A 23308-nucleotide genomic window follows, 5' to 3' on the forward strand; every position below is an offset into this window, starting at 1 on the left:
GATTAAAAGCATACTTCAACTTCACAATATAAATCGCTGTTAAGAATTAATTGAACGTCACTTCATGAGTCGTATTATGTCGTTTACACTACGTGATTATCTCAGGAGTCCTAAGAAGAATTTAATGTTCACATAATTGCGTCACGTACAGGTCAAATTCATTGAGACTGTTTTCATGCTTCATTTATTTCACTCGCAAGGATTCCATTCAAAGTGTAATCAAAAATTTGATCGTGTTCATTTCAGTATTCATGTCACCAACCGCGCCCCATACATTTCATCGGTACCGCCGGTGCTCCAAACGCATAATATACCTTATTCTCCAAGAGAGGAAGGTGGCAGTCTATCCTCCCAAATAACAAATAACAAAAACGAAAGGGCGTTTCCATAACGCCATCTAAACTCCAGGCTCCTATCAAAAGTCACCTCCAACATGGACTGCTGTTCAGTCCTTAACGAACGGCTGTACTCCGCCCAACCAAAGCGACCTTAAAACGACCGTGACGCTCGCTATGCATTATAAAAAAACCGAGAAAAGAATTGTGAAGTAATTTACATTGACCAGGCTCCTCTCCCGAAGCTGCAAAATTTCGCAAGCAATCCTCGGGAGAACACGGTCATAGAAGGTGAAGAGGGGGCGTCCCCGGCATCGAGGCTGGGGTTGTCGGGTATGTCGATGAGTCAGGTGGCGACCCTGCTATAGAAGCTTCGAAAGATTCCGAAAGAGGCGGAGTCTGCCACTCTTGCGGTCAGCGGGCGGCTCTGGTGCAAGGCGACGAAAGACAGTTGAAAAGTGATATTGAGTGAATTCGAAAAGCAGGGAACTAGTGGGCATAGTAGTGTTTGGTGGGGAGTTTTACTTGAGCATCGGAATCCTGGTAGTGCGGTGCGGGAATATCGATTCCTGCCATCGTGGCGTAGCTCATGCTAAAAGGGCTGATCTCGTCTTCAGCATAAAAATCGCCCTTCATGGGGTGCACAAGGCTAGGCAATGTCGTCGGATACGCTGATGACAGTGGTGGGAGGTATGGTGTATACATCGGCATGTCCGGAGTTGTCGTTGTGGGCAATGTGTGATATGCGGCATGCTGTGCATACGGGGCGTATGCAGCCGCGTCAGGTGCCGGGTACGTTGAATACGAGAATGGTGGCGGAGAAGTTGATAATTGCCGCGTATATTGGTGAGAGAACATGCCACGCTCCTCGTGATGCGGTAAATACTGGTTTTGGATTTCTGGCGTACGACGACCGTATTCCTGATGGTCTACGGATTCTGTGGAGCTCGACGATGAAAACTCCTCGCGAGGCTGTGAGCTTGATCGATCTAGCTCGGCAGGTCGCTGTTCAGGCGATGCGGAACTTGAGGCAGCCCTTCGCTCAAGGTCTTCGAGACGCTTCTTTAGCTTCTTGCCTGAATAATGGTCAGTATTCACGGATCCCTGCCTTGCCTGTTTCGGGGGAGGGCGGGTACTCACGATAGTTGCGTTGAGCAATCCGATTCTGGATTCTTCTGCGTTCCGCAAGATCCGAGATCTTTGTCCAGTCTTCATTGGGATTGGCACTGGCACTGAAGGCACTGCTGGTCCCTGAGTACCTATGTGTAGTGGGGGTGGCCTGGGTATATGAGTAGCTTGCGTGTCGATGCATGGTGAAGGAGAGCGAGGAATATGGCCAGTGAGTAGAGCAGACTCAATGGTGATGGAGAGAAACAGAGTGGAGACTGGTCTGAGAGAGGATAAGAGACTTTGACTACGTGATGAGGAGGAGGATATATGATTCTCCCAGGGCAGGCGCTCCCGTATTTATCAGCTCTCTGGCTTTCACACATTGGACCCCTGCTAGCCCTGGTTCCGCATAAGGCCTTCAGCACCCACGGGCCTCAGCAAAGCCCATGTCTGCACGGAGTTTGGCTCGGCCGTTGGAGTGCAGGCTGCATTGCCAAACTTGGAGGATCGATGCAACCCTGCCGCTTCGACAAATTAGCGCTTAGCAACGCCGCCAGACAGAGCAGCGAGGAGGCCGTAATTTTGGCACTTCACTAACCGCATGCTACAAGGCTGCAGGAGGCCAGCGCTGCTTGCACACCCCTTCGTACGTAGCCCGAGCAATCTTCACCTCCAACCAGCGCCGCTGCTGCGGGTCAACGGCTGGGGCGGTGCCCGTAATCTTGGTGCAATTCCAGCTTAATGGTGCTCACAAAGGCGGTAAAGAAAAAGCACGCCGCGCGGAATTCGGTCCACGGAGTTTACTAACCACGCCATCCTGCATTCCTGGGCTTTCGTCCGCTCGCACACCTCCGGCCTCGAGAGAGGCCCCCGCCAGCAGCCGTTGCGGAGAGCGGAAAGCTGTCCATCGTCGCTGTTCACCTTGCAGCTTCCACAATGCCGGCAAAGGAGAGAATCCTCCGCTCTGAGGAAGTGGGGGCTGGATGGGCAGCCAGCTGTCGCCCAGCACTTTAATTAAACGCACCAAGATAGGTCGCTGCTTGTGCTTGTGAGCATCGAGCATCTTCGCAACCTCGCTTCTCCTGGGCACTGGGCAGCCAGCCCGAGAATAGCTGCGACTGCTCTATAATCGCACAGGGCTCGATGCTCCATCATTGCAAATGGGGACAAAAATACATGCAGGCCAGCGATTGGCCCGACTGACGCGAAATAGCGGGTGCAGGAGATAATGTGCGTCCGCCGCTGCTGCGCAGCCATGCAGAGAACGTGCAGCACACCGCTTAGGGCTGTCCGCCATTCAAAGATGTGGAGATTCCAAATCTATGGACACCTGGCCAAGGCGCGTGGCCACCGGGACGGCCACTTCGCTGGGAGGCTGCTTCGGGAGGCTAGGAGCATAATGTCGGAAAGGAAGGGAGCTGGCAGGGTTCCGGGAGGTGCTGGTAGGGTGCTGGGAGCGAGTTGGGAATGCCTGCTTGGGTGACAGCATTTTCTGCTTGTGGTTAGAGCGAAGAGCAACGAGGGCACGCGAGGTGGAGGGGAGAGGTACAGCGGGGAGCGACATAGGGCGCGTGCGACTGGGCCCCTGCACCGGCTTTGTTTAGCGCTGCTTGGTAAGAATCTCTAAATTTACACGAATCTTCAAAAAGACATCGCTGCCACCACCACGAGCCCCAGGGGTTCTACGAAATCAAGCGTCTGATGTTGTCCCACGACCCGCCAGCCCTATGCACGGCACCCACGCCTTTCCACTAGCCCTCCCGGCCATCAGCACCTTCGCCCGTCTGTCGGTGAGAAACATCTTCTACCTTCCCAGTACACCCACATCCCTCCCATCGTAGTTTTTGTTCTGGAACAAGTTGGCGTCAGAGTCGGAAGCTTGTCATGTAACATAACTTACACCATATTGGGCCCAGTGCGCGTGTCGTTCACCGTCTTCTATCGTATCCGCCGATCGATACTACTGACAAAGCACCCAAAACTCGGCCACCCGCAATGCCCCCGCGATGATCTGCCAGGCGCAGGCGCAGCCTCGTGGACCAAGCGGAGGCTCATAGTTGCGCTCCTACACTGCACCAACGCCCATCGCTATCTAGTGGTTCACAGTCGGCCGGCCGAGTGTTGGCCCTGCGCCCGCTTTGTCGGCTCAGCCACGGATAGAATGCATATAGGAAGCCTGATGTCTCGCCACCTAACTTAGAAGGATTACATATCAATGTCATTGCAGCAACAGCAAAAAAATTCCACAATTAGGATTGCTAAAATGGATCTGAGTTTCTTCTTGCAGTTGCAAAGCGAGGCCTCACCACCATACGCCGCCAATCATGTAACAACCCAATCCTAAGTGCAACTAACTAATTTAGGTCCCATATCAACTCACTACCTTCGTGCCTTGAGCACCCCATCGAGATGACGCACGTACTCATTACTAGACTGCTCGATGTTCAATATTACCATAAATTTATCGGAAACTTTCAGCATATTCTCGGCAACGGTCTGATTGCACGTATATAGATACATATGCAAGGGAAACCTCCCTAGTGCTTGTGGTCCCGTCGATCCAGTCTGTCAATCGTGCGCATTGACATGGCAATCCGTCTGGGCCTTAGCAATCCATCTTGGTCCTGTGGGGGCCTCATTCCAGCTCATGGCCTCTCCTCCAATGGCACTTGGGATTTCAATGCAGCCACCCGCTTGTCACGACACTGGGCCGCCAGCTTGTTCACTTGCAGCTCCTTAGTCCCTGTTACAACTTATTTCCTCCAGGACGGCGGGAAGGTTTAGTTCCCCCATCTCAAAATGGCCCGTCGGGTCATACTCATCCTGCGGGTGCTATTCCTCGAATGTGGTTCCGATGAAACAAAGGAGTGCCATGAAATTAAGCCACGGTTGTTATCGCGGGGTATATCGGGTCGGAGTCCAGCCCCTTAAGAGCTTGGACATCCTCCTTAGAAAAGGCTGGGCATCGAATCAGTTCTTGACATCTCGAAGGATGAGAAAATCTATTCGTAAGCCTTTTGAGCGGGGTATTTCTGTCGAAACGTAGTTGTACAAAAATTCACCGGCATCCTCTGAAACAGTGATGCAAGCCTATTGGAGAATTTGCACAACTCTCAACCTCTGCGAAACAACCGCCCATCAATTGGCAATGAGCCGGCTTAATTTTCGCCGTTTCTAGGGTAAGCGCTATCTCAAAAGCAGACTTATGGTTCCTAACTATAAAATCAACAAATTTAGGACTGACGAAGCCCAAGAGGCTTTTTTTAAGGTTTGGCCATCTTTTGAATCGCTACCCCCTGCTAGTATTATCTGGCGACAGAAGTTGTGTGCTGCCACAAGCTGTGTTGGCCCCAACGATTAATCATAGCCATTCATACGATCATGGTGAGTATCTGAAAATATTTTGGAGATAAGGGAAGAAGGGTTCAAATAAACCAGCCTACAAACTGAGTAACGGGTGGGCTAAGTCTTGCAAGAACTTGCGCCACGAGATTTTGCGTGTTGCATAGGACTAAGGATGACTTAAACAGAGCTTACGTGATAAACAATCAAATATAGACGACAGACCGTCAGGAGGCGAAATTTCTTTCAATCTCTTCACAATCTACCTTGAGTCCATTAAGTTAATTGAATAAATTTATCCATTTTAAACCCCGAGTCCTATGAAAGCGATGAATTCAACAGTTTGCTAGTAAGGGACCGGCTCCTGTGGGCGACAACCGGGAGTTCGTCACCCCTTTTGGCTCCACTTAGAGCGTTCCCTCCAAATCATACGCAACTGACTCTATGTATTTCCGACATCTCAGTTATCAACTATGAAACGATGTTCACATTCCTTTCCATCGTTCTCTGCTTTTCAGCGTTCGTTTGACGTCTAAAATCTGCTATAACCGTCCGAGAAGACTGCTAAAGGCAAGCTTACTGAGTCTTACACTACTAGTAAAGTTTTGCCCCCATCACACTTCAACTGAGACTTTCGAGCCACTAGAGTACTAACTGAAAGCAGCTGCCTTGTATCTCTCCTCTCCCAGCAGAAATGTCGGATGGCCTATAACCAAACTAGCTTGGAAGCATGCGGTCTATGGTACTTATCAAACATAAAACCAAGCCTCAACACGCGATAGGCTTCATGTCACGACGGAATACACAATATAAAGCCCAGCTGTGTTACACAGGAATATGAAGGAAAATTTCAGAACCGTCCTAAAGTTACATACTATGAAAGCCAGATATTAGAGGCTTTAGGGTGTATTGGCAATGAGGTAGCACTCCACTGCTGGAAGAAGCCACATGGATTAATTGGAGCGTGGATCAAGACGAGAGAGCCAGTTAGGCATCAAGTGTGTAGCATGCGGCATTCATGGCAAAGTGTATTCACGCTGTGGCTGGGCTTGGCTGCCTGAGGCCTTTTGTGAACCCCGCTGGCTGTAACCTAGACTCCGTTCCATTTGTTTTCCTCACACAATCCAGCCAGCCGCTTAGACATCTCAAAGCCAGGCTGGCAGGGTCAAATTAGGCCAATGAATCAGTTCACCTAAGTGTTGTTGCTTCTTGGCGTGAAGAGCGGAGCAGCATACCTTGTGCGCTCGTAGCTGGGTGACGTTGCAAGCTGAAAGCGAGACGGTCAATCAAAACCTCAGGCGATTTCCACATGATGCTACCCAAAGGCCAAGCCCCAAGACAGAGCGATTGAAACAAGTTCAGCTTGAGTGGCCTTGGGTGTTGTTCTTGGTTTCTTGGTAGACCAGCCCTGTCATATGCAAGTCGCAGAGCGCACATCTCGGCCATGCCGGACTAGCCTCACCGACTCGAAGCATGCACTCAATTTAGTGCAACGTTAGCAGACCATGGACATAATTGAGCAACGGAAAAGCCCGCTGGAGAATCGAGGTGATGATGACTTCAATTTGGAAATAGAAGTTTACAAATATGGAGGATGGGGGTTAATGATTGCCTAAGGATAGCCTAAGAATAGCGACCAAATCACCTTGCAGAAGCGCCCGAGACAAGAGGCTCTGCATAATGGAGGTGCTAGAAATATCACAGCCTTCTGAATTCGAAACATTCTTTATTCCGCTACGTCCCTACAAAGCCAATGCGAACGGAGGTTATTGCTCATCGCTCATCGTTGTGATTTTGGAATCACCGAACAGGCCTTTTTCATGTCCTAAGAATAGCTTTCGTTTCGCAGTAACCAGCGACCACACCAATCACAGACCAAGGACGTCGGCCCCTCTCCAGCCCTATCTCCCAGCCTTGCGCACTTGGCACCATGAGCCCTGAGCGAGTCCCGCGCCGAACACAAGATGTCCAATGTGTTGCAAACGGTTGTAGAAACAACCAGCATGGAAGCACCGAAGGAGCAGATCCTCGTCAGTAACCCTCCTCAACGTGCAGAGATGGAGCCTGTCCGTACGTCCAGCTATTTTGATTGATGCAGCATGTGCCGCATATCAGGTAGGGATGAGAACCCCCAACGGTGATGACCCAATTACTAGGGTCTGAAAGAGGGTGACCCAAAAAAGCTCCCCCCAACGCAGAGCTCCCTCAAGCTCCAACCGTTTCAAAGAAAAGTTTCAAGGTCACCATTCCCCAAAAGAGGAGAACTCCTTAATGCAGATGTAAAAAAGCCGCAATAATAGCCTTGCTCATATTGATCGCGGAAGTGTCTATCCGATGCTTCCTCTTGGAATTCTAGCAGCGGATCGCAAGGAGAGGTACCCCAAGGCTAGCCCTGTGGGCTGCTCGAGGCCCAGACGATTTGAAACCAGTGAGGGGAGGACGCGTAAGAAGCGTTCACAGCGCGACCGCACCCGTCATCGTGCATCGCCAGGCTGATTTGGCGAGGGCGGATCCTGCCGCCTTGAAGGAATCACGACACCAACTCTCTGAGTCGCGATCAATCATGTTCGTCTGTGGATTTCCGCGCGCGATTGCCCCACTTTCTGGAAGCAGTCGCTGACCAACTCTGACAAACACAGCCGACCGTTGCACAGCGTCCTTCTCTCGATTCCCGCTTTCAGCAGCGCGCCCTATGATTAGGGCCTTTTATGCGAGGGACGGCAAGGCTCGGGAGTAGACGAACCCTCCCATCACCTGCAGATTTTAGCTTCTGAGGTCAGATGCTTGCTTCCGCAAGCGGCATCTCACTGAACTTCCCCAAGATTGGGGTTTTGTAGCCACATGAGGTTAAGCAGCCTGGCTTCATAGGGTTCGTCAGCCTCAGAAGTCACGGACGTATAGCGACGGAACGGAGATCACACCGAAATGTTTCTCTGCGCAGGATCCAATCGTGAATGGAGGATATACATACCTAGGTGGGTGTGTGATGATTGATTACTGATTGCCTTGGTAGCCTCCAGTTTCCTGTTCGGAGGCCAAGACGGCTTGCTATCGACGATTTCATCTCGTTTCTCCAGCCTCAAACCCTTTACCGATGTAACGGTCAACAGTTATGCCCTGTTTACCCATGGATGAGCAGTTTAGCTTCACCGTTAGGATAAGGCCACCTACTGCGATTCAGGATACCTTGGAGGCAAGTTAGTGCCAGCAGCGGCCGGCAGCGGTATCTAAACCTTAAACTCATAATACTGGGAGATTATCTATTGCCTACCACGAGCATATTGGGCGATTCACGCAAGCTAACTTCACTAACCTGCAAAGCAATGGTTCCCGCATCCTATGCATATTAGCTCCGGCAATAACAGTAATATTTCCAGCGCTCTCAGCCGTTCGAAGAGAACACCATGGTCGCTCGGCGTTGATCACCAAGGTAGCTTTGGCCTTAAGGCCGGCTTCTACCAGCTCTCCCATTCTAGCCCCCTTTTATTCAGAACCGGCATCTGAAAACCTAACAAGCGTTGAGTGCCCAAGCCTTCTCACTACGATATACAGAATTTCAAGCTTCATGCTTCTCCAGATGTTTATAGGGTTCCTGAATTCACTCTACAGGGATGATGCCGTGACCATTCCACCCTGATTGCACGGCATCGACCCGGTAGAAAATGCTATGACTTCGTGGCAACAGCGTGCGCGAGGTTGGAAAATATCGCAAGGTTCGAGAACACATCTTGTTCCGAAGAATTATCTCATGGGAGCAGGAAGGCCTAACATGGCAAGCATGAACTGCAAAAGCTTTCCTCCCCTAAAAACTCTCTCCACAATCTGTCAACTTTTAAACCGTCCCATCTTGAGATAACATACCCCAACAGCTGTCCCTGCATCTCCTTGCATGTCTCACCTGCCATACTTTTACTATCCCGCAAACCTTAAAGCATCACTTCCGCTTCTCCTTATGTTCCTTCTATCTTTTATGCATATACTCAAACACCGGTGCTAAAACCAAAGCCAGCGTCGCAGATTCCTGCTCTAAGCCAGCACAAGCTGCAAGACATCATGCATGTCCAGCACATATCCGACTCCCCTGCTTCAAGCTTCCTATCCTTCACCACTATAACCGGCTACTCTTGGCCCAAGAGTCTTTGCAGTGTACTGAATCCATCATCTGCACGACCGCGCGTTCGAGGCGGAGTCAAACAAGACGAATGAAAATAGACGCGACTCAAGTAGCGCAACGAGCAGCAGACCCAACCGGCTTCAGAAGCGCACAATTCAGCACATCATGAAGGGCAAGCAGCAGTGTTGGCCACAACCCTGCGTCTGGCATTCAACGCATCGTTGCAAAGACCATGGTGCAGGATCCATTAGAGAGCCTTTCCAAAGTTTCCATTACCGTACGTTCCTGTAAAATAAACGCGTCTGTGCCAAACTATCGTGAAGTGGCAGAGAACCCACCGTGCATTTCCCAGGTTCCCTTTCGTGCCTTCTACAACAGGCAAAAAGCACGGCCTTTCTAAAATTGTTTGTGTGTGCGTGGCTCACACATGGCAGCAAGCCGCGAGTCGCCAAAACATTGTCCGTAGCGCGGTTTAATTTTTTTTTTCTTCCAAACCGCCGTCTCGGTCCGCAGACATGCGAGGGCGGGTTAGTCTGGGACCGCCTCTTTTTGCCAATCCCGCAATCCCGCCCGTCTCGAGCTGCCCGTCCCCGCTTTTTTGACATCGTCTCGCGAGAGAAAAGGGCGCTCTGCGAATAGTTTACCGTGTCCGGTTTAGCGACTTCCAAATTTAAATTTACTTTTTTTTTTTTTTGGCTTTTCGTAAACATAATTCCAAATATGGGCGCCAGCTGGCCGAGGATCGATCTACGCGTCCTACGGAATCTCGCTGCCGAAAGGGCGCTGGTGTGTATGTGCGCGCGCGTCATGGTGACGTCTTGGCCCTCGAGTCCGAATGCGAGGTCGCCGGCGGGCTGGTGTTGGTGCCAGCGATGCGTGAAAAAGCCATTAGTAACGGAATGTTTCCTTTTCTTTTTTCTTCCTTCGCTTTCGCGGTCCGAAAGGCATTTAGTGGCTGGGCTCGGCTAGGCTGCGTTCATGTCTGAAACGCTGGAAGTCCGTGGGGTCCGATGGCTCGCATCGCATCGCTTCCTTCGTACTCCGGGTTCGTTGTTTGGTAGGGCAGGGCTGAATAGGGCCGCGAAGTCTGGTGGGGCTATGTACTCGGGGAGCGAAAACACGACAAGCAGGAATAAGTGAAACAGCGGAGTTGAAAGAGGATTGGAGATGTAGATTTTCTGCAGGAGATTGAAAACGGACTACCGTTGAAAGTTTTTGGTTACGATGTGTGCCAATCCTCTAAGGTATCTATTGGAAATGCGAACCCACCAGAAGGCGCCGATAGCAATGCCAACACGTACAATTTCATAGCCTGGAGCTTGAGAAACAATCATTCCGGCGCCCCGTCGCTGTTTCCCAAATGCAATATTCCTATCATCAAATCCGTGTCTTCCTCTTCACAGCCCTCATGCTCAATACTGTGCCATCCCTCCCAAACGGCCTCCCAACCTCCACCACAATCAACCTCACAAAATCCTTCGAGATCCAGTAACTGCTGTGCGCGCCCAGCATGGTGAGGTACTGGATCTCGAGGGGCCCGCCGCCGTACTTCAGGAAGTAGTCGATTTGGCCGTTGTCGTTGAGGAGGAAGGCGCGCTTCTCCGCAATCTCCTCACGCGTAAAGTTATGCGTCTCCAGCTCGACGTTGGAGGAGAGGCGCGGGACTTGGGGCTTGATGCCGACGGCGACTTCGGCGGAGGAGAGCGAGTTCTTGAACGGGTTGGAGAAGCTGAGCCATGACGAGCTTGCACTCGGTACAGTGGCGGGCTTGAGCATCGCGGCGTAGGCGGCGTCGGCGGCGGCATTGAGGCGGTATGCTACCGGGTCGTATGGGTTCACGATGTTGTAAATGTTGTCGACGGCGATGCAGCCGTATGTGTCTTGGTCGCCCGCTACGCCTGGGGTGCTGTAGTTGTAGTCGTCAGCGCCGGGCTTGCTTCTGTCGCGTCGAGGCAGCAGAGCGGCATTCTTAAGTAAGAGGAAGAACCCGACGGGGCTGCCACACACAAAGAGCGATTTTGTGTCGAAGATGAAGTGAGATTGGGGTAGATTTTCTTCGGAAGTCGATGGATCCCCGAGGTGGGGAGGAAGCTGACTGGGCTGTTTGCTTAGAATATCTATCGCCATAACACTCCCTAAGGAGTGTGCAATGAGATGAACTCGACCCCACTCCGAGAATCCCGGGTTGTTAGCGCACCAGAGCCGGTATATACGGTTAGCTTCTTGTATACATGCTGCTACCATCTTGGGGTTATGTTCCCGAGAGAGGTAATATGGGATATCTAGCATCACATCACTGATGATGCCGCGTACAGATGGCAGCGTTTCTGGCGTAATGTCTTTGAGAGTATATTGATTCATGGCTGGATCTTCAGGCTCGTCAGTATAGCCATCTGCTTCTTCTTCCATGGAAATTCGCAATCGCCAGTTGACCTAATTCACGTCAGCACCGGATGACATAAGTTTGGCAATCTCGATCGCAGTACTCATGAAAGTTTCTTCGTATTGGGATAAATAGTGGAGAGAATTGAAGAGGCATGTGTGACATACTGGTAGAACCATTATACCTCCCATATCTTTACGAAGATGACTTTTGACGCTGTCGGTGCCTAGTTCTACATTGACTTCCCGTCTAAACGCATTGATGGCGTGCGTGAAATGATAGGTCTCAATACGTTCTGAGAGCTTTTGACCAATACCGTGGATAACAAGAACGAGATCCGTAACCTGTGGTCTTTCGGATTGTGCAAGTGTGGGATCTGACTGCTGTCGTCTTCTAGGAGAGACGCCAGCTTGGGATGTTGACACGCCCTCTCTAGCTTTTATTGCTGCTGGGGTCGTTTTTGAAGGGTGTAAGCGGTTCCATATGTCTTGGTTGAACCCCCGGCACACGCAAATTCCAATCGATCTGCCTTTGCGGATGTAATTGGCAAGCGGTCTCCTTCCGTAATATGCTGATGGCTGAAGATTAGGCTTTAGCATGTATGCTTCCGTTTCATTGGCATATATCACACCAGCCTTCAGGTAGAGGCGTTTTCGGCCATCGTTACCATATTGGGCGTCACCAGCTGCCTTGTTATCAGGGCCATCCGGTCCTGTTGAAATATCTATCAGATCGCATGCGCTTTCGATGGTCTCTTCTCGCTCCTTTTCCGGTGTATGAGGAAGAGCGTCCAGATTACTGTTATAAAGGTTAAGTCTGTTGCGATCATAATTGAAAATTGTGATAGAATTAGGATGCTATCTTGCCGCTGGAAAACGAACTGAGCTGTCCGAAACTGACAATCAAGCCAGTAATTACAGTTACATGACTGGAAAGGATGTATCTAGAGTGTAATGTCTAAGAAATATACTTACTTTTGAACTAGCCCCGAATTCATGTCTCTTGACGTAGTAGGGCGACTTTCCATTTTCAGCGGCTTCTCAGGCCACAGCTTGTGCAGTACCTTCATCTCTCCAAGGGCCCCGACCTCGACAGCACTGTTAAGCTCATCATTCCAGGTCTGTGTCCAGGGTTGCAATTCAATATAGCCAGCTTCGAGCATGTTTGCTACCTCAACCTCAACAGGCAGCATGGTATCCTTGTAGAACCAAGTACCTCGAATTACATCAGCAATATCATTAACTGGTGACCAATAGATCGGCTCCATTTGTATAGATTCTTCACTCATCACTACGTTGTGTAAGCGGGAGACTCCTACGGGAACTTTGGCCGAAGGACCAGACGGCTCTGTCTTAGGAGTCCGCCGTGTAGGGCCCTTGTCTTTGTTTGATCGCACATCTGGCTCCATATCGTCGTCCCACTTATAGCTGTCTAACTCATGGGGACCTGGACGTTGTCTTCCTTCGGGAAGTCTTTGTCTGCCTGCTGTATTTATATTCGTTCGCGAAGGCGCTCTGATGAACGGGTTTCCAGTAGTATTTGTAGCATCTGCACTAGTAGAAACATCTGTTGGCTCTAGTGCTCTCAAAGATGTTGAGAGACTAGCCATGCCAGCGCCCAGAGTTTTGTCATCAGTCTGCCTCTCCACTGATTCTGACTCTGCTACTCTTGATACAAATTTACTTGATGGAATGTCCATCCCTTTTGCTGAAGATCCCGCGCTGCGCTCGCTGGAGGATGACCCATCGCGACTTTTTCTTAGCCTAACAAGTACTGGATTCTTGGACCGGCCTCCAACATCCACTGACCTTCGCTTTTCGCCACCTTCTTCATTGTATTTCAGTATTTTCCTTCGTAAATCTAGCCATGTACTATTAAGTGCATCATTATCATAGATAGAAAACGGTTGCGGTGGGTGCTTGCGGGAGACTGAGGATGCCGTCAACGGTGGAGGTAGAGCAGACAGTGGATCATCAATAGCTAGCGGAGATGTATAGAAGTATCGTACAGGCACAGGCGGTGGTGCTTCTGGCGCATGGAGGACTTCACGAATATACCCATTGGCATGCCCGAACATCGATGCCCTCGATAGTTGGTTGGGGTGATCGCTGGCCATCATGGTGCCTAGGCCACAAGGTCAGTCCATACGCAAGCCGGTTTAGGGTTTAGGAAGGGTAAATACAGCGTCCATCACATATCTAAGGTAGCAGACCATCAAGAACGAATATAGAAAATGAAGGTCCGGAGGAGGACTACGTTGGTGCAAGGTGTTTCTGATGGTTTGGGAAAAAGTTACCATCTGACGTCGCCAATCGCCAAACGCCAAAACATGTGAACACCAAACGCCAGGCTACAGGCCAAGCCCGTCCTGCCACTTACGTTTTCCCAAAACAGGCCAACGCTTGCCCACTGTTCGATCCATACATTATCAGCTTACTGGCTAGTCGGATCCAGGCAGCATTAGGACCCCTGCAAGGTCCGGATGTAAGTTAACCAGTTCCCGGTGAAGTTCTTATACAGTCAAATCTCTTTAATACGATACCGTTTGTTCGGCCGAACGTATCGTAATACTAATGGTATTGTTATATTAAGAGTCACGTGTAGGGTAAATAAATAGGAAAAACGGAGATTTAATACTTAAAAAGGGTTAAGATATCTACCTTACGGGCCAAATAGGGCTTCTTTCCCATACAAATTCTCTACTAGTTATACCGATATTGTCAAAAGTCAGGTTATCGTAATATTATACCAAAAAGAGCTTGATTAAGGGGTGTAGATCGTAATGTAGGGGATACTGTTATATACCCCATATCGTATTAAGGGGATTTGACTGTGGTTCTATGAACAGCTCAGATTGGAGTGCGGGTACGACCATTATCAAAATCGAAATCCACCCGTCCCGCTCACAATTTCCTCAAGCCTCTTAACAACTTCGATTAAATTCTGTCTAGTAAAACAGCCTCATTATAATCATGCCGAAGAAAGTCTCCAGCCACTCCGAAGAATACATTCAGCCAACGCTTGCCTCCGTTCCGGTTGAGATCGATCCTGCTGCCAAAGGTACCCTGGTTCGGTATGCTTTAGCTATCGAAGCAGTGCTCAACGTTCTCGGTGCAACTTGGATGGTTATCTTTCTGGAAAGCTTCCTTAACCTCATGGTGACGAAGCCTTCAGACATTACACCAACCTCTGTCGCCCTCGCCCAGCAATTTAGTGCTTTGTATATGCCCTCACTACGCCACTTGTCCTCGCTATTCCAAACACTCGTCGCGGAATTAAAAGTCGCCAATCCATTTACTACACGCTTGGACCTGGCGAGGTCTTCATGATTGCCCTGTCATTATATCGGGCTTACGCACTTAATGGCGGCGGGTTTTCATCGGAATAATTACTTGGGTTGAGCGCCAATCTCGCTCCTCTGCTCCTTTAGCGTCTCTATGTCTTATTCAGAAAGCCTGAATGGCTGGGAGGATGTCGGGAGGACCACAAAGAGCATTGAGTTTAACCAAAAGGAGTATAACATCAAATTAAAGAAACTCTATGAGGAACACTACTGGGCCTTCCTACCGACGCCAGGTTGCTAACGCTCGTTAGCATATCTAGATGCTCTTTCCTCAGCGCCTTCTCTCTCCCTTCTAGTGCTCGTTGGTTCATCTGCTCTGCCTCCTCGTACTTCCCCTGGTATCGCAGCACCAATACTAGGTTGTTAACGCTCATTAGCGTGTCCCGGTGCTCTTTCCCCAGCGCCTTCTCGTAGCCTTCTAGCGCTCGTCGGTTTATCTGCTCTGCCTCCTCATACTTCTCCTGGTATTGCAGCACCAATGCTAGGTTATTAACGCTCGTTAGCGTAAAACGGTGCTCTTTCCCCAGCGTCTTCTCGTAGCCTTCTAGCGCTCGTCGGTTTGTCTGCTCTGCCTCCTTATACTTCCCTTGGTATCCTAGCACTAATGCTAGGTTATTAACGCTCATTAGTGTATCCAGGTGCTCTTTCCCTAGCGCCTTCTCGATGCCTTCTAGCGCTCGTCGGTTCATCTGCTCTGCCTCCTCGTACTTCCCCTGGTATCCTAGCACCGATGCTAGGTTATCGATGCTCGTTAGCGTATCCGGGTGCTCTTTCCCTAGCGCCTTCTCCCTGCCTTCTAGCGCTCGTCGGCTCATCTGCTCCGCCTCCTTGTACTTCCCCTGGTATTGCAGCACTAATGTTAGGTTGCTAACGCTGGTTAGCGTGTCCGGGTGCTCTTTCCCCAGCGCCTTCTCGTAACCTTCCAGCGCTTGTCGGTTTATCTGCTCTGCCTCCTTGTACTTCCCCTGGCATCGCAGCACTGATGCTAGGTGATCAACGCTCGTTAGCGTGTCTGGGTGCTCTTTCCCTAGCACCTTCTCGCTGCCTTCCAGCGCCCGTCGGTTTATCTGCTCTGCCTCCTCGTACTTCCCCTGGTATTGCAGCGCCAATGCTAGGTTATTAACGCTCGTTAGCGTAGCCGGGTGCTCTTTCCCCAGCGCCTTTTCCCTGCCTTCCAGCGCCCGTCGGTTCGTCTGCTCTGCCTCCTCGTACTTCCCCTGGCACTGCAGCACCGATGCTAGGTTATCGACGCTCGTCAGCGTGTTCGGGTGCTCTTTCCCTAGCGCCTTCTCTCTCCCTTCTAGTGCTCGTTGGTTCATTTGCTCTGCCTCCTCGTACCTCCCCTGGCATCGTAGCACCGATGCTAGGTCACTAACGCTCGTTAGCGTGGCCGGGTGCTCTTTCCCTAGCGCCTTCTCGCTACCTTCTAGCGCTCGTTGGCTTATCTGCTCTGCCTCCTTGTACTTCCCCTGGTATTGCAGCACTAATGCTAGGTTGCTAACGCTCGTTAGCGTAGCCGGGTGCTCTTTCCCTAGCGTCTTCTCGTAGCCTTCTAGCGCTCGTCGGTTCATCTGCTCCGCCTCCTTGTACTTCCCCTGGTATTGCAGCGCTAATGCTAGGTTGCTAACGCTCGTTAGCGTAGCCGGGTGCTCTTTCCCCAGCTTCCCGTAGCCTTCTAACGCTCGTCGGTTCATCTGCTCTGCCTCCTTATACTTCCCCTGGTATTGCAGCACCGACGCTAAGACGCTCACGCTCATTAGCGTATTAGAGTCCTCTCGCCCTAATATCCTTTCCCTCGTGCTTATTGCTTTCACTACCGTATCTTCTGCCGCTTTGTAGCTTCCTTTCATCCACATGTACCATGCAACATTAGTAAGCACTTGAGCCCACTCCTTTAGCGATCCCTCATCAGCCGGTTCGTAGCTAAATATGGATTCAACATGCGGAAGCAGCTTCTGGCACTTCAGCCAGTTTTCAAACTCTCCTACGGGGAACTCTCTCGACATCAGCATAAGAAACTTTCGTTTCCATCTCTCCATGTTACTGAATGATGAAAGCCAGACTCTCGTGCAGAACTGCACCAGCTGATGCATCTCGCACATATCACTCTCCGCAGTTGCTGTCACCAGTGAGTAGGCCCGTAGCGTGTCTAGGTCGTCATCGAATTCGCTATCGGCGTCCTCTTCATCGCCCACTTCCGCCGCATTCCTAGCATGGCTACGGAGCACCGACTCGGGAATTCCTTGCGGGTTAAAGAAACTCATCAGCGATAACAGATCGGTAGCAGAATGCCTCTCTTCGCGGATGTGCTCGAATGAAATCTGCCACGTAGTTATAACCGAATTTGACGCGCTTCCATCCCGACGAAGATCACCGGCGTCCCTATTGAGGAGATTTTCTTTCTTCCTGTCATTCCTGCGAAACTCGTCAAGGTAGCCGGATATTGTTATGCGAGGCGCACGCCGGTTGATATATGCAGCTGCTTGTGTTATTGCAAGAGGTATGTAATTAAGAGCACAAAGTAAGTCCGCCGCGCCGTCTTCATTTGAGGTGTCCTCGAGCTTATTTCGGAGAAGCTGTAGGGCTTGGCCTTTATCCATTACCTGAACTTCTTTAACATTCCTGTAACTTCCCGTCAGTTTGGCAGCAGCATCTTTACTTCGTGATGTGATAAGAATTGATCCATTGTGGCTCTGAGGCAGATAAGCCGCCAGCGGCGATGATATGCTGGAGGAATGCTCGGACTTTGAGTCTTGGCCACGGCTTTGCTTGGGATAGAACACTTCAACGTTGTCGACGTTGTTTAGGACCATAGTCCACCGGCCATTGGCCTCGTCGCACAGCCAATCACTGACTAGCTGAAGAACACTGACCTTTGGGTCATTTCGTCCGGGAAGCTCGAGCCTGTCTGCAATGCCTTTGTATGCTCCCTCGAACCGGGCCTTAGTGCTTCCATGCACCCAGAACACCCAAGTTTGCGGCGACGTCTCTCGGACTTGGTAGGAGTATTGGATGGCAAGCTGGGACTTCCTTATATATCGTTAGGACTGAGGTGCAAAAGAAGGGCGATCGTTTGATGTACCCTACACCCCCTAGGCCAACAAGAGCTGTGCGAGCGGCTGGTCTAGCGCACTTCTCGTGGATCCACTCTAGGATATCGGGGCGATCCACGAAGTCATGGTCTCGGCTGAATGGCACGGTTGAGAATGGCTCGCGCTTTCGCCTTGTTATCTCTGTGCAGTAGAGCGACGTTAGCTGCGTGGAGACGCTTAAAATTTAGGACTGTCTTTTACGGTACCATTCGCCGCGTCGTAGCCTCCAAAATAGAAGTTCATTGACCCCCCAGGCCCACAGTGCGGGGCGGGGATGACGATATGGCCATCAATGGGTGCGTGGAACTCGGCCATCCTTGCTTTCAAATATCAGCCGACAGATGGACGTTTTTCTCGCTCGTTTGGATGGTATAAGGGAAGACTTTTAGGAAAACTTGCTGATGTTGTTCTGCTGCGTATACAGTCGTTTTCGAAATATCGGTAAAAATCGCCAGGCCGCAGCACGCGTCACCCCCCTATTAAAACAATATACCCTATATAGCTCTATATTTTATAAATAGAGAGGCTCATTTTATAGCCCTCGTTTATATAATTTAAGGCTGTCTTAGTGAAGTTATAGGGGTGCTTATTTCTAGGAACAGAAGTGTCGGATTAGTCAGCGCAGAGCCTCAATTCAAGTTTTACAGCCGTTGCAAAGCACCTACTATAGCCCCACTAATACAGCTCTACATTTTATTAATAAAGGCTCATTTTATAGCCCTAGAATAGAGCAATGAATGGGATTAACATTGGTGGAATTATATGGGGTGATGCGTGCTGCTGCGGGCTGGCGATTTTACCGATATTTTGAAAACGACTCTATCAGGTTGACCTCGCTTGGCTATGCAGCACGTCTCAGCGCCAACCCTCACGGCAGGGCCTGATCCAGGGCTCCAAGCCATCTAATCAGCAGCCTTGCGTGTAAAAAGCATGAATAACGACGTCAAGGAACGTGCCGCAGCGGCGTCAGCCGTGGAGTTCAACCCCAAGCTAGAACTTCACTGCGCTTGATATTGAAGCTCCTCCAACAGGCCTCCAACACTATCGCATCTGCAATGTCCGCACTCAGGAAGTTCACACATCGCCCAGCGCCCGAAACGAAAGTTAGTTCTGGGCTTGATAGTTCTGGCCCTGAGGATGAGCTGTGGGACGTCCTCGAACTTTACTTCTCTCTACCATGCTGATGATGGCAAAGATATTCGACCGAAGGGCCCACTGGGATAAAAGTTGTAGCTAACCCTTCAGATGCAACTGTTGAGTAAGGATATTATAGCACGCCTATATACTTGCGCTTATATCCAACTTTAGTATCGTATTCGTACACGGGCTTACGGGAAATCGCGAAAAGACATGGACTCATCGCAATGGGACTTTCTGGCCTAGAGCTCTCCTCCCAGAAGACTTCCTTCGCGCTCGGATCATGACATTTGGATACGATGCCGACGTTGTCCGGTTCTGGACGATAGCGAACTCAAACCGGTTGGACGACCATGGCAAGTCTTTAGCGTACGCTGTCCTAGATCAGCGCCTACAACTTGGCCCGCGACCGATCGTATTCATTGCTCATAGCCTTGGAGGTCTTGTCTGCGAAGAAGCTCTGGCCCTTAGCGATAAGAGACAAGATTTGCGAAGCATTCTGACGGACACTTTGGGGATTATATTCATAGGTACTCCTCACGGTGGATCGTATTTGGCGAGCTGGGGGGCCACTATGGCAAAATATATGAACATCTTTCGCGGCACAAATCGGGAGATACTGCAAAACCTTCAACCCGGCTCCTCAGACTTACAACGGGTTGAAGAGGATTTCCAGCACATGTTACGACGCCATGACATCAACCTAAAAGTCTATTGTTTCTACGAAGCTCTCAAGATGAATGACACGATTGGCAAGATTGTAGAAAGTGAGTCTGCAAAGTTGGCTGCATACGACAACTGCAGCATAAACGCAGATCATCGGAACATGACGAAGTTCACTGGTAGGACGGACGCGGGCTATGGTCAGGTTCGTGGTGTACTGAACAGATGGATTAATGATTATGAATGTTGTCCTCCTCCTTCCAGCACAACCAACACAACACCAAAAAGCAATGGGACAAAGGACGATAGCCAGGGAGGTGCAACCTCGTATGGCGGACCTGTCTTTAATGCACCCATATCCGGTCGCTTTGTGATACCTGGGGCTTACACTACAGGCGGTACGGTTAACTTTAACTTCAACGAAGGCAGCAGTAACAATCCGGAATAGAAGCCAGAACTAGCAAAATTGACATCGTGTCTATGCATCTACTGTACAAGCGGGAAGAACCCGCCAAGCGGAATTTCACACATAGATTATGAGTTTTTTCAAGTATTCCCTTCTACCGCGGCCACAGGCCCGGACGCACATATTACTCAACCAGGAATCTATTACTGTGTCGTAATAATGTATTTTACACAAAAAAGTTTTGTGTATCGAGAGCAAGGGAGTCCTTGGCGCCACTACCGAGGCTTGACTGCCCCTGGCAAGGCGGGCGGAAAAGGCTCCGATCTCCAACAGTGTGCTCGAGAGCGAAGCCAATTTTGCAAGCGACTGTGACGAAAGGTAAAGTTGCGAGACCAGGGTCATACAAGCGAGCATCGGATTGGCTAATACGTTAGACCTCGTATTTATTTCTCCAGCAAAGAAAGCCTTTGAGAGCAGGCACGTGTCCTCCTACGTGCGTAACAGCGACAAAACGCCTAAGGCTGGACGGCTATATCCAATCCGGATCGTCAATTTCACTACTTTGAACTTCTACGCTCAGCACTCAGCACCGCCACAACAAAGAAAGTCGAGCATCCGATAAGGATGGCCTGCGCCAATACATCTTTCCTTCTTTTAAGCAACGGTCGGTTGGCAAATAATTTTCTACACCATTATGGCCTATCTTCTTTACAAGCACATCAAGAATAAAAGGGCCAACAGGGCCACTGCTCCCACTGAGCCTGAGCACTCTGTGCCCGATCTTCCAGGCGGCAATAAGATCAACCCAGAGAAACCCCAAGCACTCATTAACCAAAATCAGACTCATGGAGAAGACAGCACCAACAGCAAAGCTCCTGTGGTTGACGCGGAAGAGGCAGAGAGAATAAAGGCGGAGACATCCCGGCGTAGGAAATATCGATGGAAAATGGTCGCTGGATTAATACTGCCCAATTTTTTAGCCGCGGTGGATACTACGATTGTTGCTCCGGCTGTGCCAATTATCTCTTCACATTTCAGTTGGTTTTAAATGATCTGATATGCTTCCTTGCAGCTGACTCTCTTAGATCATCTCAGTGGGGGGTTTAATTGGATTGTGACAGCCTATACGCTAACACTAACGACTTTTGTGCCCATATCTGGGCAAATCGCAGATGTTTACGGTCGCCATACTGCTCTGCAATCCCACATCTTCTGCCTGATGATCGGCAGCGTCTTCTGCGCAGCCGCGCAAACATGGGGCATGCTTCTCTTTGGACGAGCACTTCAAGGTGTTGGTGCCGCAGGAATCCAAAATCTGACAAGGGTTGTGCTCTCAGACAACGTTAGTCTGGCCGAGAATTCCAAAAACAACACCACATTTTCTCTGATTGCTGGCCTCAGTTACGCTGTTGGTCCTGTGATTGGTGGTTACCTTGCGGCCGCAAACTGGAGGTACTGCTTTGTACTCTCCATTCCAATCGCCTTCACCTCACATTTCCTGATCTTCTTCCTCATGCGGAAAGAGCTCATACGTGGGTGGGTGGACTCTAGGTCTAACAAGAAGGGCTATATCTCCGGCCTAGCAACTTTCGACTGGATGGGGATGTTCCTGTTCATCTTCGGCGTAGGTCTGATAATCCTAGGTGTTATGTGGGCTGGGACACAGTATGCGTGGAACTCCGCCGCTGTAATTGCGCCTCTCGTCATTGGCGGTATCCTGTTCATAATCTTTTTCCTTCACGAATACCTACTTGAACCAGGACGCCTTATCTCCCGCACGTTTCCAAAACAAGTCGCCATGATTCCATGGAACCTATTCCAGAAACACGATACATTCCTGCTAATGGTGATCAACTTCGCGACCGGCGCCTCCCTCTACTCGGCCTTCTACTTTATCTCAATCTACTGGGAAGTCGCCGAGGGCTATACAGCCAGCAAAGCAGGCGTACAGTTGCTCTACTACACCCCAGGCATCGGCATGGGCGTGTACAGCGCCATGGCGCTCTGCAACTTGTGGCCCCGCGAGACATTCTATCCTCTCTTCATCGGCTCGGTCATCGAAGCCACGGGACTTGCGCTGATCACCTGGGCTGTGAACCAACGGCACAAATCCGTAGTGAACGGCATGCTAGCGCTGGCAGGCGTGGGGACGGGGCTCCGCTTCATGCCCGTCGTGCTGCACGCCGCGGGTATCTGGCCCACGCGCCTGGCCTCCATCATGTCGCTTCTGAGCTTCACCATCCCCTTTGGCGGCACGATTGCCATTTCGATGATGGGCTCTGTCTACACAAACAAAATGAATAGATATGTGGCGCAGATTGCGCCCGCGGTAGGGCAGCAGGGCTTCAACCCCAATGCACTAAAGAATTTGACTACGATCAATGACCTGCCAGCAGACGTGCAGATGCATGTGAGGCAGGCGGGTGCGAGAGCTGTAATGTGGGCTTTCGTGTCTATTTTGCCGCTTATGGCTTGTAGTGTTGTGGCAGCTGCGTTGTTAGGGAATGTGTGGATAGGGCGCAGGGAACCAAAGGAGGGTGATGAAAACTCGAAGGGTGCTGTGGTGTATGGAGTTTATCCCCTTGCCATTCTAAAGGTATGCCACCATTCTGGTTAACTCGGGTCCCTTTGCTAATACAGATCCAGGGTAATGTCAAGCAGCAAAAACGACCTCTCGATAAGCTTGGTGACACAAAAGGAAGGGTCCAGGATTCGCCAGAATCCGACGTGGGTAAGGGAGAGAAGTTAAGTGATGTAGTATGAAGCTCAATGCTTGTTTGGATTATTCGACAAGTTTTGACAACATGTACAAGTCATCATATTTTACATTGTCAAATGATGCTTGCAATATTTACTTAGACTAGTACGACCCCGTATCACGTTTCGGTTCCTGATTCCGAGGCTTGACAAAGTCTTCCGTATCGCTATTTGAATTACCCGCCGCAATTGTAAAGTACGACTTTGTGTAAACATCCACTATCTTCGATTACTCGATCTGCCAGTCTAACTGGTCCCCTTGAATAGTACACAATGAGTCAACCTATAGGTAGCGAATTCCGAGCGCTCTTGTCACTAGGATGGCATCACAAAAGGTTAGAGGAGTTTCATGGAGATTGAAACCCTTCTTTTTGGCCGCAAATGTATCGCGAGTGGTCAAAAACGTGATTGATTCTCCCTAGATATGGCTTAAAGCGACGTAATGATCCAATTGACCAACTGGTTCGACAAGCCGGATCATTGCTTCTCGTTCTGATCGGCTCCTGAGGTCGAGAACTCGTGTAGGAAGTAAGGATTTCTCAACTTTGCATTCACTGTGCTCGGCATTGCACCTATCCAGCCAGGATTGAATCTGAGATATCGCTGGTGGACACAATGGATCTTCG

General features: G+C 50.2%; 9 protein-coding genes across 9 annotated transcripts; 3 read left to right on the plus strand and 6 right to left on the minus strand.

The window, feature by feature from the left end:
* Window positions 1-172: 172 nt before the first annotated feature.
* Window positions 173-1882, minus strand: K441DRAFT_655699 (uncharacterized protein). The gene is made up of 3 exons (XM_067647903.1): window positions 1476-1882; window positions 861-1411; window positions 173-734 (listed from the first exon to the last, which is right to left on the minus strand). Exons 1-3 carry the CDS (start codon window positions 1645-1647, stop codon window positions 618-620), a joined length of 840 nt encoding a protein of 279 aa, XP_067507276.1. The 5' UTR covers window positions 1648-1882; the 3' UTR covers window positions 173-617.
* Window positions 1883-2565: 683 nt separating this feature from the next.
* Window positions 2566-3078, minus strand: K441DRAFT_370890 (uncharacterized protein). The gene has a single exon (XM_067641446.1). It carries the CDS (start codon window positions 3007-3009, stop codon window positions 2743-2745), a length of 267 nt encoding a protein of 88 aa, XP_067507277.1. The 5' UTR covers window positions 3010-3078; the 3' UTR covers window positions 2566-2742.
* Window positions 3079-8877: 5799 nt separating this feature from the next.
* Window positions 8878-9994, minus strand: K441DRAFT_370973 (uncharacterized protein). Its single transcript, XM_067641448.1, has 2 exons — window positions 9240-9994; window positions 8878-9186 (listed from the first exon to the last, which is right to left on the minus strand). The coding sequence occupies exons 1-2, from the start codon at window positions 9708-9710 to the stop codon at window positions 9112-9114; spliced, it is 546 nt and encodes a 181-aa protein (XP_067507278.1). The 5' UTR covers window positions 9711-9994; the 3' UTR covers window positions 8878-9111.
* On the minus strand, window positions 9995-13578 carry K441DRAFT_370936 (uncharacterized protein). Its single transcript, XM_067641447.1, has 4 exons — window positions 13467-13578; window positions 12259-13408; window positions 11452-12082; window positions 9995-11334 (listed from the first exon to the last, which is right to left on the minus strand). Exons 2-4 carry the CDS (start codon window positions 13401-13403, stop codon window positions 10279-10281), a joined length of 2832 nt encoding a protein of 943 aa, XP_067507279.1. The 5' UTR covers window positions 13404-13408; window positions 13467-13578; the 3' UTR covers window positions 9995-10278.
* A 678-nt stretch (window positions 13579-14256) lies between these two features.
* K441DRAFT_675161 (uncharacterized protein) lies at window positions 14257-14613 on the plus strand (the record flags this gene model as incomplete). Its single annotated transcript, XM_067650829.1, has 1 exon — window positions 14257-14613. One exon carries the CDS (start codon window positions 14257-14259, stop codon window positions 14611-14613), a length of 357 nt encoding a protein of 118 aa, XP_067507280.1.
* A 182-nt stretch (window positions 14614-14795) lies between these two features.
* On the minus strand, window positions 14796-18311 carry K441DRAFT_631030 (TPR domain protein). The gene is made up of 4 exons (XM_067646295.1): window positions 17926-18311; window positions 17710-17860; window positions 16445-17657; window positions 14796-16198 (listed from the first exon to the last, which is right to left on the minus strand). Exons 1-4 carry the CDS (start codon window positions 18032-18034, stop codon window positions 14807-14809), a joined length of 2865 nt encoding a protein of 954 aa, XP_067507281.1. The 5' UTR covers window positions 18035-18311; the 3' UTR covers window positions 14796-14806.
* A 463-nt stretch (window positions 18312-18774) lies between these two features.
* On the plus strand, window positions 18775-19967 carry K441DRAFT_685421 (uncharacterized protein; the record flags this gene model as incomplete). The annotated part of the gene is made up of 3 exons (XM_067651882.1): window positions 18775-18863; window positions 18915-18977; window positions 19028-19967. 3 exons carry the CDS (start codon window positions 18775-18777, stop codon window positions 19965-19967), a joined length of 1092 nt encoding a protein of 363 aa, XP_067507282.1.
* Window positions 19968-20005: 38 nt separating this feature from the next.
* K441DRAFT_371126 (uncharacterized protein) lies at window positions 20006-20479 on the minus strand. The gene has a single exon (XM_067641449.1). It carries the CDS (start codon window positions 20337-20339, stop codon window positions 20043-20045), a length of 297 nt encoding a protein of 98 aa, XP_067507283.1. The 5' UTR covers window positions 20340-20479; the 3' UTR covers window positions 20006-20042.
* Window positions 20480-20619: 140 nt separating this feature from the next.
* K441DRAFT_546711 (MFS general substrate transporter) lies at window positions 20620-22688 on the plus strand (the record flags this gene model as incomplete). Its single annotated transcript, XM_067642879.1, has 3 exons — window positions 20620-20962; window positions 21011-22521; window positions 22572-22688. The coding sequence occupies 3 exons, from the start codon at window positions 20620-20622 to the stop codon at window positions 22686-22688; spliced, it is 1971 nt and encodes a 656-aa protein (XP_067507284.1).
* Window positions 22689-23308: the final 620 nt, after the last annotated feature.

Source organism: Cenococcum geophilum (assembly GCF_001692895.1).
Source record: "Cenococcum geophilum 1.58 unplaced genomic scaffold K441scaffold_9, whole genome shotgun sequence".
In the NCBI taxonomy this organism is placed as follows: Eukaryota; Fungi; Ascomycota; class Dothideomycetes; order Gloniales; family Gloniaceae; genus Cenococcum; species Cenococcum geophilum.